At 31.4% G+C, this 19,425-nt stretch overlaps 1 protein-coding gene across 11 annotated transcripts in view; it reads left to right on the top strand.

The window, feature by feature from the left end:
* Window positions 1–19,425, top strand: part of LOC111682266 (plexin-B) — a 160,086-nt gene that overhangs the window by 56,056 nt on the left and 84,605 nt on the right. For all 11 annotated transcript variants that reach the window (XR_006940165.1, XR_006940153.1, XR_006940167.1 and 8 more), the window contains one exon: window positions 6,183–6,316. Coding sequence is in view for 6 of the 11 variants with exons in the window: in XM_046945898.1 (XP_046801854.1) it covers window positions 6,183–6,316 (134 nt within the window). In the remaining 5 variants the exon portion in view is untranslated. The remainder of the gene's footprint in view (window positions 1–6,182; window positions 6,317–19,425) is intronic.

Here is a 19,425-nt window from a genome sequence, read left to right as displayed (position 1 = left end):
TGTATGGGGGTACGGTCAATTATAGACCGATCAACATAAAATTAGGTAGGGAGATTTTGGATCATATGAAACTTACGTGTGTTAAATTTTATCACTATACTCATATTTTTAGGGGGCAGGGTCAATTATGGACCGATCCTCATACAATTTGGCAGAGAGGTTTTGGATCATAAGAGAATTTTTTGATTCAAATTTCATTGTTACACTAGTATTTTTAAGCCAGTAATGATCGTTTAAATATTTTTTTTGAAGGGGACTTTATATGGGGTAGGGTCAACTATGGACCGATCCACTTTAATCTTGATAGAGAGATTTTGGCTACATTGAAACGTATGTGTGTCGAATTTTATCATTATACTCGTATTTTTAAGTCAGTAATGAGCGTTATAGTACTTTTCTGAAGGGGGCCTTATATTGGGGGTAGGGTTATTATGGACCGATCCTCAAAAAATTTGGTAAGAAGATTTTTTCGTATGAAACTTATTTATGTCGAATTGCATCACTATACTCGTACTTTTGAAACAGATATACCCATTAAAGCTGTTTTTCGGGGGTCCACTTGTATGGGGGCTATCCGAAAACGTGGACCGATATTGCCCATTTTCAATACCAAACAAACCTTACCTATATAAAGAATAGACAGACGGACGGACAGAATTTAATAAGGACCCAGGATATATATACTTTTGTGGGTCTATAACCAATGTTTCGATGTGTTACAAACGGAATGACAAAAACAATATACACCCCATGAAACAATATTTTTAAGCACCGTTAGCGATTTACTCGTTAGAATCTTCCAACAAAGATGTAATAAAGTGAAGCTTTATAAGATTCTAACGTAATAAAAAGTATTACAATAAAAGTAGTTACATCAATTCAAACTTAATCATTGCAATGCATAAGGAATTGAAACGATATAAATACGATGTAGATTTTTACGAAGTCTTTCGACATTCCCCTCAGGTGAATTTTTAAGAAGTCTCTCGACTTTCCCGCAGGTGGTTTTTTGGGAAGTAATATAACAGAACCAAAGTTCTGCAGGTGGATTATTATTTAATATAAGTAATATAAGATATATAAAGATAATAAAAAAGAGGGTAAAAACATAAATAAGGTAGTAGGAACATAAAAATATATCTGCGAGCGTTTAAAGTAAAAATAAATTAAAGGTTAAAAAGTGTTAAACCACGTTGGAATTCTGTTTAGTAAAAATAATTGGTCTTTCAATTATGGAATTATCTGTATGCTGCAGACGAAGCATAGAATGATGTCGATTATTGCAAATAAAACAGTTATTATTGATTGTACAGCTTCTGACTTTATGTGTCCTCGAAAGGCAATTAGTACAGCAGTTATAATCATTCACAGTAGAAATTATTTTAGATACTAAAAGATTTTTAAATCGACGACAATTTCGCAAATAGTGAGACTGATTAGGGTATAAGATACATGAAGGTTTAGTAATAGTAGAACTATTTGACTGCACTGAAGAGTCGACGTCAGTCGTGTTCGTATCTTTAAGATCTTGAAGACATTGCAATGTCTGAAATCTTTCTGACTGAAAGTAACCGAAATCTTTCCATGTGGACAAAACAGTTTTGTTCTTAACACTCTGTTCCCACAATATAAGTGTAGATCTAGGCAAACTTATCAGTAGACACTTTATAAATAAAAAGAGCCGTAAGGCAACTATTAATTCCGAGTTGCAATGTTTTGAATGCAGTTATCGATTCCTTGTCAAGGAAAGGAAAGCCAAAAATAAGTTTTAGGTAGTTATATACCAACATACGAAGATTATCATATGCTTTCTTTGAATCGCGCCAGGCTACTTCAAATCTTGCGTTAACAAGTGGATATTTAGAAATGATTTCTTTTGCTTCTTCTCGGTTTTTCTTATTAAATGGCAAAGCCGTTCTATATTGCTAAGCCGCGAGCTATTACTAAAAATTGCGGTAAATAAATCCCTAAAAGCGGGCCAAGAAACACAATCACCTTTGAATTAATCAATATCACAAGGAGGTAGTGCTAGATTATGATCTGTATTACCGGAGTTCGAATTTAGCGTTGGAGATTCATTGCTTTTCAAAGCAGATTTGAATTTCATTTATTTTTTCATGGATAGATCCTCCGCATTGGATATACGCTGTGTAGGTCGCTTTATATTTAGCAGCTGCACAGTGGGGCAGAATGGAAATTTTTTGGGAAATAAATCTGGCATTTCTAAACGGCTGATCCGATTGGGATAAAATTTGGCGTAAGCGTAGCCAAGGAGTATTCGAGTTTAAGTTTTGAAGATGCTCCAGGGACGGAGCTGGGGCGGCTCAAAGTAGAGTACCTACGACATGTAAAATTTTTAAACTCGTGCCATTTTTTTTACCCAAATACAAAGATTTTTATATTTTCTGAAAGCGCTTGACGAGATCTTGAAAAAACATGCTTGTGCATACTACTTATCTCTTATAATATCCGAGTTATAGGTATTTAAAAATTTAGTGATACAAAATTTACCATACCTTGGTCCGCCTTTTTTTGAATACCGGGCGTAATTTTGGACCAAATGGACTCAATTGTTAGTTAGACAACAAAATTTCCAATAATATACAAAAAATTTCAGATCAATGTCATTTACAGATCCAAAAATATACGTTTTTTAATTTAAAAATTCAAAAAATTTTAGATTTTTGCCGTTTTTTTGCCCAAAATGTGTCTTAACTCTTTTATTAATAAAATACAATTTTCTTAAAGAACATATAACAATTTTATAGTTTTCTAAAAGGTATCTTTACGCAGAACGCTTTGGCGTAAAAAACTTGTCCTATTTTTTGAAAATGTTGCCACTGCGTCCTTCCGAATATGACCTATTTTTTATCAAAACTTCAACTTTGGGCGACATGTTCTAAAATCCCAAAGCTGGGATCGGAAAACTGAAAGCAGTTTTGGAAACCTCAATATGTTTTCTATTTACTCCAAAAGTATTTTCCCAGCCCTGAAAGAAATGTGGACCCTATGGGCAAAAATGTAAAAAATCCCATTTTTGGGATTTTCATTCCTATTCTTGGGAAATGAGGGATGCCCTTTGACCTTTTCAATTTTTTTTGCATTTTCTTATTTGAAATGACAAATTTAACAAGCGTTGAAGATTTCATTGAGTTTTGTTCATAAATAAAGATTTTGTCATATATTACATATTTGTTAAATTTCTAAAACTATGATTTATATCAAAATTTTAATAGGGTCGCAGATAGCTACAACAATTTAGTCCATATTTATCCCTTAATATAATTTTTTAGTTAGATATGGAAATTCTCAACCCTTTACAAAAAAATATCTCAATTACATTCAAAAATATGTTAATTTGAACCTGTGTCCTTTAATTTCATCTTTTTCATATTTTTTTTCACCTAACCTATTGGCCTTAAATGTAGATCTCTTTTTATTTAAACCAAAATATTACCTCGTAGAAGTAGATGGTTTTGTAAAAGTAATTGCACGTAGTGCTTGTGTCGTAGACAAATCAAAAGTATAATTTTGGTGGCAAAAAATATTTAAGCACCGTTAGCGGTTACTCGTTAGAATCTTCCAACAAAGTTGCAAAAAAAGGGAAGCTTTGCCAAACAAAGATTTGGCAATAATTTTCCTATATCGACATTTACAGAAGTCGAAGGCAAATTTCCTGTTATTTCTGGTAAAACAAGTGCGTTAGTTGATAGTTTTATTGAAGAATCTAATTCTAAAGTAATTTCCAAATGACAAAACTTTGAAACTCCAAAAACCACATTATTAACGCCAGAAACGTTAGAATTCGAAGAATGAGTGGGAAGTTTTAATCTTTTTCGTAAACGTTCAGAAGTGAAAGCACATTCTGAATTATCTGTATGCTTCAGATGAAGCATAGAATGGTGTCGATTATTGCCAATAAAACAGTTATTGTTGATTGTACAACTTCTGATTTTATGTATCTTCGAAAGGCAATTAGTACAGCAGTTATAATCATTCACAGTAGAAATTCTGTCAAATACTGAAAGTTTTTTTAAATCGAGAACAATTTCGCAAGTAGTGTGACTAATCGACGTCAGTCAAGTTCGTACCTTTAAGATCTTGAAGACATTGCAATGTCTGAATTCTTTCTGTCAGAAAGTTATCGAAATCTTTCCATGTAGACAAAACATTGAATACACATAAAAATTATAATTGGATCCCAATTATCCGTAGGCACTTTATAAATAGAAAGAGCCGAAAGGCAACTATTAATTCCGCGTTGTAGTGTTTTGAGTGCTGTTATCAATTCCTTGTCAAGGAAAGGATAGCCAAAAATAAGTTTTAGTTGGTTATGTACCAACATATGAGGATTCTCATATGCTTCCTTTAAATCGCGCCAGGCGACCTCAAAACTTGCTTTAATAAGTGGATATTTAGAAACGGTTTTTAGTATTAAATGAAAAGCTGTACATTTTAGTATTGAAAATTAAAAAAGTATTTTACATACTTTTTTAATTCATCAAAAAAATAACAAAAAGACGTGTTTATAATATGTTTTGAGATAAAATATCTTTTCAAAAAAATAAATAACTAATATTTTCATACACTGCCATATAAAATTTCATTAATAACACACAAAGAATAACGTCCAAAAAATACATTTTTTTATTTAGTACCTTTTGAACAACTGTGTTTATTTTTGTGTTTCTACTAATACATTCTCACCAGTAAGGTCTTTGACAGGAGACTTAGGTCCTTGACAATTAGTTTCGCCTATATACTACTATATGCTTGGAGCACTCTAATGTACATATTTTTCAATTCACAGTGTTGTTGATGCTTATTTATCAAAGCATAAAAAAAATATTTTTTTTGATGACATTGGTCATCATTGATGGTTGTCTCGGATTTTTGCTCCGGATCTCCGTTATTTATGGACCGATTTTGCTGATTTTAAAGAGCGATCTTCTTGAAATGTGGGGTCATCTAAAAACTGATTTCAACAGACAGTCAGACGGACGGACATTGCTATATCGACTCCGCTATCTATAAGGATCCAGAATATATATATACTTTATAGGGTCGGAAAATTATATTATAGAAATTACAGATTTCGTGTTTTTCTTTTCTGTATCTTTTATGGGCCATTATTCGCAATATTAAAATTTGGTATTAATAAATCTAATTTATTAACAAATGCGACTATTATTTTTTCCGAACTTTGTGTTCCTTTTTCGTTCTACAAAAGGTACTGAGTGAATATTCTATAATATTGAACCTAAAAATATGAAATTTAGTATGTAGAGTCGGAATTATGTGAGAACAGAAAAAAGATAACTTTTTGGTAATTTTTAATTTTTCAAAAGATATATTTTGAATTTTCTATAATATTAAACCTAGAGACATGAAATTAAGTATGTAGACCCCGGATTAGACGAGAACACATCTTTCGTTCTACAAAATGTACTTTTTGAATTTTCTATAGTGTTGAACCTTCAAATATGAAATTAAGTATGTAGGGTCTGAATTAGGGAAAGGGAACTTTACTTTTGTGTACTTTTTCGATTTCCAAGAGGTACTTTTTGAATATTGTATAACATCGAACCTAGAAACATGAAATTAGGTATGGAAAGCCCTGATTGTGTGAGAACCTATAAAAGGGATTTTGTTTTCTTTATCTTTTTTCAAAAGTTACTTTTTGAATTTTCTATAAAAATTACATAGAAACATGAAATTAACTATGTAAAGTTTGGATGAGGCGAGAACCCATAAAAGGGAAATTTTTGGTACTTTTTCGTTTTTCAAAAGGTCCTTATTTGAATTTTTTATAATATCAAAACTAGAAACATGAAATTAAGCATTTTGAGCCGGTAATTGACATGATTTGAAAGAGGACTTTTTGGTACTGACTTGTTTTATATTATATTAACATGTGTAAAATCACTAGGTAAACTAGGCTAATAATTTTCCTTTAGAATAGGCATTTTATTAAGAAGTACGATTATTGATATGGGTAAATATATCATTATTACAACACCATGCATTTAAGGGTTAAATTGTGTATAGATTATTTTGAGTGTAGGGTGCCCCGGTAGGCTAGATCAGTCTACCAAGATTGGCCAATTTTAGGTTAGATATATTTTATTACAATAGATAGATATTTAATAAGTATTAACTAATTAATTGTTATTTATTTTCAGTTGCGTATAAATAGTCCACAGACTAATTATGACACTGCCATGTTGCAATTTGAGCAACTAATTAGCAACAAATATTTTGTATTAACATTCATAGAGACATTGGAAGCTCAAAAATCATTTAACATACGAGACAAGTAAGTAAAATATAGTTTACTAGCTACTCTAAAGGAATTAGATATAAAACTTTCCTTACAGAAATATAAATAATTTTATAAAAATTAATAAGAGTTTGAAAATCGCATTGTCGGCCGTACCCTACACCAGTCATTTTGTTTTACAAGAGGGCTCAAATGGGGGTAAGGGTAAATGTGGGGCTATCCTAATAAACATTGGTGGAGCTATTTACGTTTACGTCAAAGTAATTAATGTCGAATTTAATCGTGTTATTAGCGTTTAAAGGTAATAACCTTTAAGTCGTTTTCTGAAGGTGAGTTTGTATGGGGTCAAATGAGAACCGATCATTACCAAAGTCGGCAATGTCGTTTAAAATTCTATAAGACTAAGTTTTACTTATTTTTTAACATAATTCTGAACTCAGAAGTGATTCTAAGCCTATTGGAAGGCTTAAGTCGGTTTTAGTGACATTTTTCAAACCACATCGAAAATTTCAAAACTCATGGAGAGTTCGAATGGTTTTTGAAATCAAATATCTCTTTCAATTGTTCAGATACAGAAATGGTTTATATCTTATATAAAAGCTTAATTCATTGGCTATTGACATATAGAAATTTAAAATAGAATTATAGAGACTTTTTCCGATTTCTTTTAAATGAAAAAGGAGACGGCTCAAAATATATATTTTCGTAATAAGGAGCCCCGTCCACTCGAAAGTAGGCGTGGCCGACAAAAAAATTATATCTTTTATCCTTTTAATAACGCTCTATATTGTTATACCCTACACCACTAAGTGGGAAGGTATTATGCGTTTGTGCTGATGTTTGTAACAACCTAAAACAACAAAACTAATCGTTCTAGACCCACCTTAAAGTATACTAATCGGATCGGAATCACAAATTTCAGGCCGCAATTTTGAAGATAATTGAATGTAATTTGGAACATGATCTTCTATTAAACCGTAGACGATGCTAATTGAAAATGATTAACATCGGTCCATTATTTCACCTAGCCCCCATACAACTAAACCCCCGAATAGAGCTTGTGAACCTTGTAATCAACTACAGGTCGCAAATTTGTCGATAATTCAATGAAATTTGGCACATGATCTTTTATGGTAACTAGAATACATAAAGGGAGCTCCGTCTCCCTAATCGAAATTAAATTAAAAATTCAGATTATAAAAATATGTATGCATATAAAATGATTACAGCTAAAAATTTTAATATTTTTTAAGATTATATGTGACATCACCGGATTACTGTGTTGTTTGTTTTTTTGTTTTGTTTCTTGCTTTGTTTTTTATTCAAGCATTCGTACGTGTGACTTTTGTTTCTATGTATTAGTAACAACTTTAAATGCTTATAGCTCCCATTCGAAACCGATCTTATTAATTTATATATTGTGCACATCTGCGAAGAAATACTTTTAATATGATATAACTTTGGTCAAAATCGGATGTATACCGTAGGAGTAAAAAGGGCCACAAAAAATCGATTTGGCTATTAATTATGTAATAGATGTAGACGAAGCCTATTGAAAATAGTTAACATCGGTCCATTATTTCATCTAGGCCCCATAGAACTTAACCCACCAAATAGGGCTCTTAAGTTCATAATTATGTTTAATATACTCGTATCTCGACGAAAAGTTCTATACTAGTCTTGATGGCCCTGATGAGGGGGAACAAGTCGGTTTTAGTGACATTACTAAAACAAAAAAAAAAAAAAAAAACAAGTAAGAAGTTATAGTCGGGCGAGACCGACCATATTATACCCTACACCTGTATACGAATAAAATGTGATTAAGTTTTCATAGTAAAGCATTTAAGTTGAATTGTCCTTTGCCTCAGATATACTTTTATTGCTTAATATAACTGTTAATTTAAGTAATATTTTGATGGGGGCTTTTTATAGGGGCTAGGGTCAAATGAGGCCCTTTAATTATAAAGTTCTTGAGGGTCATCAAGGCTAGTATGGAACTAGGTTTTGCAGCTTTTTTTCGATGTTAACCATTTTCAACAGCCTTCGTCTCCGGTACCATAGAAGATCGTGTATCAAATTTCATTGAATTATCTTCAAAATGGCGACCTGTAGTTTAATTATAAGGTTTACAAGCCCTATTCGAGGGTTCAGTTGTATGGGGGTTAGGTGAAATAATGGACCGATCTTAACCATTATCAATAGGGTTAGTCCCAGGAACAACAGAATATCATGTACCAAATTTCATTGAATTATCTTCAAACTTGCGACCTGTAGTTTGATTACAAGGTTTACATGGACGGACGGACAGACTGACTGACGGACATAACTAAATCGACATCAATACCGAACATTCCCGGGTATACCATGCAGTTTATATGGCTATTTCTATTGCATAATTGAGATAATTAATAAAACTGATTAAATGAAACGTATTTATAAATAAATTAAATAGTTTTTGACCACATACCATTAAATTTTAGCAATCTTGTTTTAAAGTTTTCTCATTGTTATACCCTCCACCACCATCAGTGGTGATAGAGGGTACATATAACTTTGTAATTCCGTATGTAACACCAAGAATTATTCATCTGAGACCCTACAAAGTATATATATTCTTGGATCTTATGAAATTCTGAGTCAATCTAGCTATGTCTGTCCGTCCGTCTATCTGTATAAAACATTCTCACGTTAACACGATGCAACAAAAACTAACGAAATTCACCCAAAATATTTATAATTGTCCTAGGCAGTTTGGTATTGAAAATCGGGTTACATCGGGAAAAGTTATGAATCAAAATTTAAAACTCCGAAAAAATAAGCATTTTTTTGCACATTCTGATGTAATTTTCACGAAAATTATACAGTATATTCATGAAAATCATCATACATTCGTTTCTACACGTGAGCTTGACTACTGCTGAAAATTGGCGGAATCGGTCCACAATTTTATATACGTCCCATACAAAAGTACATATTCCCGGAAAATGAGTTTATTGTTAATAAATTCCGTTAGAATGCTGATAACTTCACAAAATTTTACAAGTTAAAATCTTATGTGAATGGAATTCATTTAGAGAAAATAGTTTTTACAGATTTGTTTCATTGGTCATAGCTCCCATACAAGGTCCCCTCCCCAAAATCACTTATACGCAAATTACTCATTACTAAATTAAAATATTCATATAAAATGTGGTACAAGTATTGCTCTTAAATACAGCAATATTATTGAAAAATTTGTTTCCGATCGGTCCTTAATTGGTCATAGCTCCCACACAAAAGTTCCCTCCCGAAAATCATTTTAACGCTCATTACTAAATTAAGATATTCATATAAAATTTGGTACTAGTAGGTATTGCTTTTATATACAGAAATGTTATTCATTTCTAAATTCCTAAATCCATATAAAATTTGGTACAAGTATCGCTCTTATATTCAGAAATGTTACTGAGAAATTTTTTCCGATAGGTCTATAATTGGTCATATCTCCCATACTGGAATACCCGAAAATCACTTTAAACTTATTTAACTAGTTGCATTAGTGTGGGAAACTTTTGATTTTGTGTATGAGAGAAAAAGAAATAGCAATCATCTCTTTCTCTGACACACAAAATCAAAAGTTTCTCAAAAAAAGATTTCCTGTGTGATCCGGCACTTATCAATTTGTGTGAACAATATTATATATATTTTGAATTTCCTTAAATATTTTACACACATGCAAATTATTAAATATCGTTAAAGCATATCTTAGGGTGCTATAAATATCTAAAAGAAAATGGCGTTTGTAATATTCAATATATCTTGCTATTTATTGAATTACTTCTATAAATATTTGATCAATTAAAACAGTATTAAGATAAAAGTAGCTGGTGGAAGGTATATAATATTGGGCTCATTCGAATATAGCACTCTAACTTGTTCTCCTATTGTTTTGACTTTAAGAAGAAAAAAATTGTCTATATTATTTGTTAAGGTATACAAATTCGATTAGGATTAAAGAAATGGTTTTTGCTTTCATATATGGGGAGCTTTTTTTGCAAAGAATTAGTGCTAAGTCATGGGCAAAAATTTAAATTTGAGGATTCAAACTTAAATATTTTTTTTTTTTTTGATATAAGAATAAAATTATTATAGCCAGTATAATCTGGCAACGCTATGCCTGAGTGAACGCGTTTTTTTACATCAGCTGGTTAATTTTTATTTCTTTTATTATTTAAACTAAAAAGAAAAATGTATTAAATGTAAAAAGTTAATAACTTTGTAAAGAAGGTGCTATATTTCTTGGAATACATGGAATTTTTTGCTGTCGTGATATTCTTTGCCTTAATTTCTTGGTGGAATTTTTTCCTGCTTATGGTTGCTGATACATTGTTGTTGCTGCTGTAACTTGTTATTGACTTAATAAGGAGAATACTTTACATTGCAATTAATAATACTCTATAAGAATTCTTATATGAATCACCTGAAATTTTATTTTGGGGTATACTTACGTTTTTGGTTCAACTTATTTCCTGTGGAGGCTGCTGTTGCATTGTTGTTACTACTGTTGCTGTATATATTTTTGAAGACATTTTTAGCACCATTTTGTGTATCTAATATACTTACATACTTACATACATACATATAAATATAACAACAATTATACTCTTCTAATGGGTCCGGGTAAGAAAGTGCATAAGTGTGGCGTTTGTAATCTTTGCATAGGCAGTCAATCTATCATTTTATGCGACATCTGTTCATTGTGGATACAAGCATCTTGTGCAAAAATTTCAAATCCATGTCTTACATATGCTCGCCATGTAAGGGTAATATGTCTGCTGGTGGTTTACGTGGTGAAATAACCAATCTGAATGCCTAATTTGATGGGTTGAGTTCTAAGTTTGATGAGTTTATTGCCAAAGGGAATGATGACCGTCTTTTTATTAAGCAATCTTTTACTGATGTAGTTTCTGACATTAAAAAAGAACTGTCTTCGTGTGTGAGAGAGTTGAAATCTGAAATTGTTGATTGTAACAATTCAATACGCCGGGTTGAAACTAATACAGATGTTAGACTGTCTGCCTTGGAGGCTGAAAATAATTCGTTGTATAAAAGATTCAATAGATCTGATATTATTGTTAGTGGCTTACCGGATTGTATTGTTAATCTTGCTGATAATATCATTAACTTGGCTAGTTTTTATGAAATCCAAGTTTCAGGTTGTTTATATTAACAATAAAAAATCTGTTCTTGTCAAATTTAATTCCATTTTTCTCAAGGCATCAGATTTTGTCACAGATCCAAAAATACCGAATAATTTACTTAATCGTCTTTCTGAACGAGCATTATTCTCCTACTGCGGGTAAACTGAATGCTTTGTGCCTAAAATTGCGTCAGAGCAAATTACATATATACTTATGAACTTCATGTAGAATAGAATTTTGAGTAAATTCTTATTTATATGATTTTTTTACACATGCACTGTTGCTGCTTTTTATCCAATTAGAATTTAACTTTTATATTTGTGGAATTTTAATTCAATTATTGCTTAAAAGTAACGCCATCTTTATTCTTTTTCACTTATACGTTTCAATGTTGGCTACTCTGTTTTTTTGGAATCGATTGATTATTGGTATAATCTGTTACAATTTTTATGCAATGTTGCCATAATGAGGTTATATATATGTAATTGGGATATTATTATTTACTATACTGTTTTTATTTATCTTTGAATTCATTTAGTGAAAATATAGGTCCTATTGTTAGCAGTAACACTTATATTGATAACGTTATGCAAGGATATGGTAACAAACTTAAGATTGGTCATTTGAATTGCAGAAGTATCAGACCTTCTACTAATTCTATTAAATTGGATGAGATAAAGTCTATCATTGGTTCTACATTTGACATATTTGCAATTTCTGAGACTTGGCTTGATGTAACTGTTTCTGACCGTGCTATTAATATTCCTGGCTATGTTTTTTGTAGGAATGATCGTCCTTCTAGAGATGGTGGTGTAGGGATAGACTAAGATTTAAATCAGTTTTTAGGGGGTTTATTGCTGGGATGTGTGAATCTCTTTTTATTGAATTGTATATTGCTAATATGAAAATATTATTTGGAGTTGTATACCTTCCTGGTGGTGATCTTAGTGTTTTTGATGATTGTCATCGTAGCCTCTTTTCAAAATATTTAAATATTATTGTAACTGGTGATTTTAATTGTAATCTGTTTAACATTTCTAGATCTAGTATTATGAGATCTTTTTGTGTTCGGTCTAATCTGTCTATAATGCATAACTCTAGACCAACTCACTATGATGTAGCTAATGATTCTTGCAATGTCGTTTCTCACCAGGTTCAGTGGTGAGAAATAGATATATTGAGAATATATTGATATATTGAATATAGGGACTATAACAACCTTGATTGGAAGGGAATATTTTCATGTCTTTCTAATTTTAATTGTGATCCGTTACTTAACTCTACTTGTGTTGTGTTAAGTGTGACTATTTCTCCTCTCTTGTTGCTGACCTTTTTGCATATGTTCCGATTGTAAAGAAGCGTATCTGGGTTAATTGTGATTCTTGGATGAATTCTCATGCTATATCTGTGGTCCGATTGTTCTATTGAAAACTGGAGGATGTATTGTAGACTTCGTAATAAGGCTAAAAGTGTTATTAGGAGAGAAAAGAGGAAGTATTTTTTGCAACTTTTTGGTGGACTTGATACGGCTGGCTTATGGCGTGTTCTACGGAATTCGGGATGTGCTGGAGATAGTAATAATATGACATGGGATGGTTATGTTGATAGTTTAAATGAATTTTTTGCAGGAGGTCATGATTCTAATAATAATGTTGAATATAATCTTGATAATGTTCATAATTATAATAACACTTTTTTCATTCCGCTGTGTGGATGAATTAGAAGTTGCTGAGGCCCTGAGTAAGGTGATGTCTGGTTCAATTGGTCCTGATTGTATTCCTGTCAGATTTCTCAAACTTATTTTTCCTCATGTTTCTATATTATTACTGGATTTGATTTATTACATTATCTTAACATCCAGATTTCCGGTCTCTTGGAAAACTGCACGTGTTGTGCCCATTCCTAAATCTAAAACTGTAAATAATCCTGATGATCTTAGACCTATCTCTATTTTACCAGCGTTGTCTAAAGTTGTTGAGCATCTCATTAACAGTCAGATGCTTCACTCGGTCATTGGTAATATTTATGAATCGCAATATGCATTCTGGCGTGGTTTTAGCACTACATCACTCTTACTTTCTCTTACTGAGTCTTTAAGGGAAAGTATGAATGTCAATTAAGTAAATGCTTTGGTCTCCCTAGATTTATCTAAGGCTTTTAATTCTGTATGCCACCTTACCTTAATTAAAATACTCAGAGCTGAATTTGGATTCTCTACTTCTGCGTGTAATTAATTAACTCATATCTGTGTGGTCGATCTCAATTTGTTGACATCAAAGGAATTAAATCAAGTACGTGTAATCTTTATTCTGGTGTTTCGCAGGGTTCCGTTTTTGGTCCTTTTTTATTTAACTTATATGTTATATGTTTCTATTTGCATACTAATTCTGAATCCTGTACAACATTTATGTATGCTGATGATGTCTTTTTATTATTTAAGGGTGATCATACTAGATCTGATTCTTTTACAATTGATGTCAACAATGTTCTTGATCGTGTTTTACAGTGGACAGTTAATAAGTAGTAGGGTTAATAACGTTCTGACCACCTTACTGCTGATATAAACTTCTATATTGGGAATGTATTAATTGAAAATGTTATTTGACATAGGTGTTTGGGTGTGTTTCTTGGTGATCATCTGTCTTTTGAAGATCATGTTGACTTCATGTCTGGTAAGGTTTGGTGTATTCTACGTAAAATTTATGCTACTAATATATATCTACCTCTCTGTATTAGACAAAAACTTGCTCATGCACTTCTCATGCCTCATATTATTTACTGTCTTGAGGTTGTATCTGGTTCTTCTGTGGTTACTTTGACTAGATTGAGACATATTCTTAATACTATTGTTAGATTTGTTTATAATGTCAAGTGTAGGGATCATATATCCTCATATGTACAGCAATTTCTTGGGCTTTCTTTTAGTGATTTTGTAAAATATCGTAATCTAAATTTTTTTATAACGGTATCAGAAATGGTTTTCCTTTTACTTTATATAATAAGTTTGTATTCTTGCGGTCTTCTAGGAATCCGCAAGTTCATATTCCCAGAATTTCTAGACTCCATTTTAAAAGGTCATTTGTGGTGAGGATTGCTCGGTGTTGGAATTGTTTGCCTCTTGAACTACGTATTTTCACTCACACAAACAATGTCTTTCGTCTTAAACTTCAACTTTATTTTGCAAGTTTGATTCACTTGTAGTAGTAAGTAAGACTAAGATTTCACCTCCTTATTATCAATTTTTTTATGATTGATTTTATTACTTACCGTATGCTTATTCGTGATACTGCTGATTGGGACCTATCTACGTTTTCTACATTATTTAATTTAGAAATTTGAACTTATGGCTGGGGAGCCAATTATGTGATTTGGATTGTAACTTTTAATTATTAGTTTTAAGTCCTTTTATAAACTCTGGGTTTTTATTACTAAAGGGCCCTTCAGACGGTCACACTTTACGTACGACAAGTCTAATGAAAAAGTGAAATTAAATTCCATCCGTATAACAAACAAGTAAGAGTGCTATATTCGGCTGTGCCGAATCTTATATACCCTTCACCATAGTGTATTTTAAACATAATTGATCTTACAGTCTAGTTAATAAAAACATTAAAAAAATTTGAGTCGATTTAAGCCGAATGTTTCGGCGGCGGCTCAAGCAACTAAATATAGTTCGGCGGCGGCTAAGCTCCGACTCGAAGCCGGTCGACTTCGACCTCTGATTCATTGCTGGTAAACATTGACGAGACGTAGATTTTGTTTTTGTTTATCGTAAAAAAATTGTTTTAAAAAGCACTTGGAAAAAATTTGTGTTAGTTTTAAATTTCAAACTTACATTATTCGCAAAAAATTATTGTACAATAACTCACAATCTACTCTCATATAATTGAAAACGTTTTAAATACTTTTTTCTATTCTTTAAAAAATATATTTGCAAAACAAAAGGGAAAATTATTTTATTTTAACAAAAAATGCAAATCATATTTTTTTGCTGTGTATTTTTTGTATTTTTGGATTCCAAACATACAAAAAATACACAGCTGAATAAAACCAAATACATCTACACACACACGTGTACATCTTTTTCTATGTACAGTGTTTTTGTTGCTTTTTTAACAATTTTTTGATGAAATTTTCAGAGGTTGTCTCGGATTTTTGCTCATATCTCCGTTATTTACCGACCGATTTTGCTGATTTTAAATAGCGATCTTCTCGAAAGCATGTCCAATAGAATTATTGAAGATTCGGATCTCGCCGATATCTGGGGTCCTCTAAAAACTGATTTCAACAGACAGACAGACAGACGGACAGACAGACGGACATGGCTTAATCGATTCCGCTATCTATAAGGATCAAGAATATATATACTTTATAGGGTCGGAAAATTATATTATAGAAATAACAAACGGAATGACAAACTTATATATACCCTTCTCACGAAGGTGAAGGGTATAAAAAGAGAATAAAAGTAGTATGATTTATATTTTGTGTGCTTACACGACTGGTATAAAACAATTAAAAAGGCAGATGGAAACAGATGTTTCACTTTTTTTATACGTGTTTACATAAAAAAACATCCCTGATCTAATGAAACCGGCTTGTTTTTTGAATCATTTCAAAAAATGAAGGGAGCCATACGACTGTCAAATTTTCCATCTGAATTCTCTCTCAATGTGTGATGGTTTGATTACATATTGCGTTAAGACGATCCCATCCGTACTCTTTTACACAAAATTTTGACAGATCATATTACTTGTGTGATCGTGTAAAGCCGGCTTAAGTAATACATATTTATATTTTGGCCTTTAAGGCTTTGTATTGCTATAACATTACAATATTTTTTTCAAAGGGGACTTATATGAGGAGTAGGACCAGTTATGGTTCAATGTCCGCCATAATTCAGAATTTAATTACGGAGGTCAAAAAACTGACTGACGTAATCAACGTTATAGTAATTTTTTGAAAGGGACCTTATATGGGATATAAAGTCCCTTTATGGGATATAAGGTTCCTTTATCCTTCATAGATATATTTGGTGTCATTCGAAACTTGTTTATGTCAAATTTCGTCGTTAATGAGTAAATAAGAGTTTCAAATATATTTGTTTCAAATATATAGACTTAATAGGAATTCCGTTAGCTTTCGCATACAAGTGCATAGGCAAAAGAGATTTTACAACACGGATAGTAAATAAATAATAAACGATAAATTGATAAGGGTAAACACTAAACCAACTGGGCAGCCATCAACCCAGATGACATGATTTGTATTTGACCAGTTTCAACTTTTTCCTATTTTTATAAAACATTCAACCATCGCCTTCACAAACGCCCTTTTTCCTAATTGGTTATCATCTAACCAATTAGGAAACCCTCACTTTAACCCTGCATATTATACATACACTGATTCTATTATTAAGGCGTATCATGTACCGACATGACCAATTACATTAAATATTAATGTAGAATTGTTGTTCCACCAATGTGATCCCAGGTTAAACATCAACATTATTTTGTATTATTATCATTATTTCATTTACAATTTATCACTTTAACTTTGAAAAATAATAAGTAAGAGTACTATGTTTGGCTGTGCCGAATCTTATATACCCTTTTTTCAGTGCAATTTTATTTTTTATCTGCCTCTATACGCCGGTGTATGGTATAAAATTAATACACATGTATTTCAAATGTATGTATACAGTGTACCTCATAAGTATTCGAATTTAGGTATAATATGAAAAGAAATCAAATTTAATAACATATTTTGTATGCAAAATTAATAAATTAGTTTGTTAAATTCTCTAGACAGTCCTTAGCATGGATATCACGCTTTTTAAAACTTTAAAAGTTCACATTTACTTAAATTAATTTAGCTTTATTTAAAAAATTACCTCACAAATGTATATGAATTTTTTCTGTATTTCAACTTTTGAAATCGATGTCTTCCGATCGCGGTGAAATTTGCACCATAGTTACTTCTATTGGATAGTAATTCAGACACAATTTTTCAACAAGATCGCTCGTGAACTTTCTAAGTTTTTTCTCATCCATGTAACTTATTACCTATTGTTCTTAACAAAATGTGTCGCAAATAGTTTAGATAGCTAGCTATTTATGCAATGTTTCGAAAAAAAATAATTTCGTAAAGCAATTGACGGATAAAACAGTAAAAAAAACAAGATTTTGTTTGCAGGCAAGGAGGAACATAACAACAAGAACAGCTAATGCGCAACCAAACCAAAAGCCAAAAATATATGTGTTTATATTTACTAAAAAGCTATATCATTAAATAATAAATTCTATATATTCTAAAATTTCATTTAATATTGTTTTTCATCAAAATTTTACCACAAAAAATACAAATTACATTTCAATACCTTGTGCAAGTGGAAAAGAGATAGATAGACTTGCATAAGGTATTGAAATTACATTTCAATACCTTGTACAAGTGGAAAAGAGATAGATAGACTTGCTTAAGGTATTGAAATTACATTTCAATACCTTGTGCAAGTGGAAAAGAGATAGATAGACTTGCACAATGTATGGAAATTACATTTCAATACCTTGTGCAAGTGGAAAAGAGATAGATAGACTTGCACAAGGTATTGAAATGTAAAGAGATAGATGGTGGATCTTTACTGTCATGTTGTTGCTATTTAGTATAGTCAATGTAGCGAAAAACCTTGGTTGTTTGGAACGGTTTATAGCAATTTCAAAAAAATCGCTATAAGCCCGGAAATAACCAAATTATAAATAATTTTCATTAAATTACATATCTATAAATTGAAAATTATAGAGAATTGTTTATTATTATTGAGAATTGTAAATTGAGTAATAAATTAATTAAATAATTTCTCAATTAATTACTAAACTATAGTCTAGATTATAACCTATAGACTAGACTATAAACAATACTATAAACTAGAGTATAGACAAGACTATAGACTAAACTATAGCTTGACTATAGACTAGACCAGCGGTTCCCCCGGTTTTTACTTCGCGGACCCCTTGAGGAATTTATTTAAATTCGCGGACCACCATACATATTTTGATATCTTATTGTTCTAAATATGTAATTGTTCATCCGAAAATTGTCATAGTCCATAAATCCCAAGGTCAAACAGATGTAGATATGTCATTTCTATAAAATATTCCCGTACATTGAGAATAATATTTCAGAGAAGTTTCAATTGCCTGTTTTTGAAGATAGAATGACTTCATTGTTAACATGATGTTTAATTTTATGATCGTGAGATCTTTCACGTTCACGTTTCTTTAAGGTAACGAAAAGGTTTCTTCATTAAATATCGTCGACATGTGATTAAAGAGTCACGTTGCAAATTTTTTTTTGCGATTGCAGACGGGTAATCTGAGTATGTTAGCTAATTTTTCGGGAAAATAATATAAGAAAGTTGAACTTCTTCGATATTGTTGCGGAATGCGTTTATCCGCATAATATATGACTTGAACTCTTTGCGAAAGTACTGTGAATTTTACTGCATGGTTTTGACGATTTATGGATTTTCTGATGTTAATTTAATAATATTGGTCGACAAGATCAAGTTAAAATCTGTGTATCACGTCGGAATGGAATATTTATATTTAAAATTACCTGGATTAACGTATTGAAGACGAATAAAGAGTCACCTCTGTTTCGGAAATATATTATTTTAGTCCTTCCAAACAAGAACACTTTTGTTTACAATTTGACAAACTTGTCTTGAATTATGAAATGTGGCCTAACTTCATACTCCGAGATAACAGTATCTCTTATTTAATTCTAATTTGGGAATCGTTGGACTAGACTGCAAACTAGACTATAGATGCATATATTATGTAGTATAACTATTGTATGTTGTTACCAACCAATACATAACAAAACAAACAACAAAAATAATAATTATCATTAATTTACGCAATTGCTTGAATTTCAATTAAATGTCACAACTTTGTCTCAGATTTA

This window comes from Lucilia cuprina, chromosome X (genome assembly GCF_022045245.1).
Source record: "Lucilia cuprina isolate Lc7/37 chromosome X, ASM2204524v1, whole genome shotgun sequence".
Taxonomy (NCBI): Eukaryota; Metazoa; Arthropoda; class Insecta; order Diptera; family Calliphoridae; genus Lucilia; species Lucilia cuprina.
Note: the sequence above shows the minus strand (reverse complement) of the source record. Positions and strands in the feature narration are given on the sequence as shown.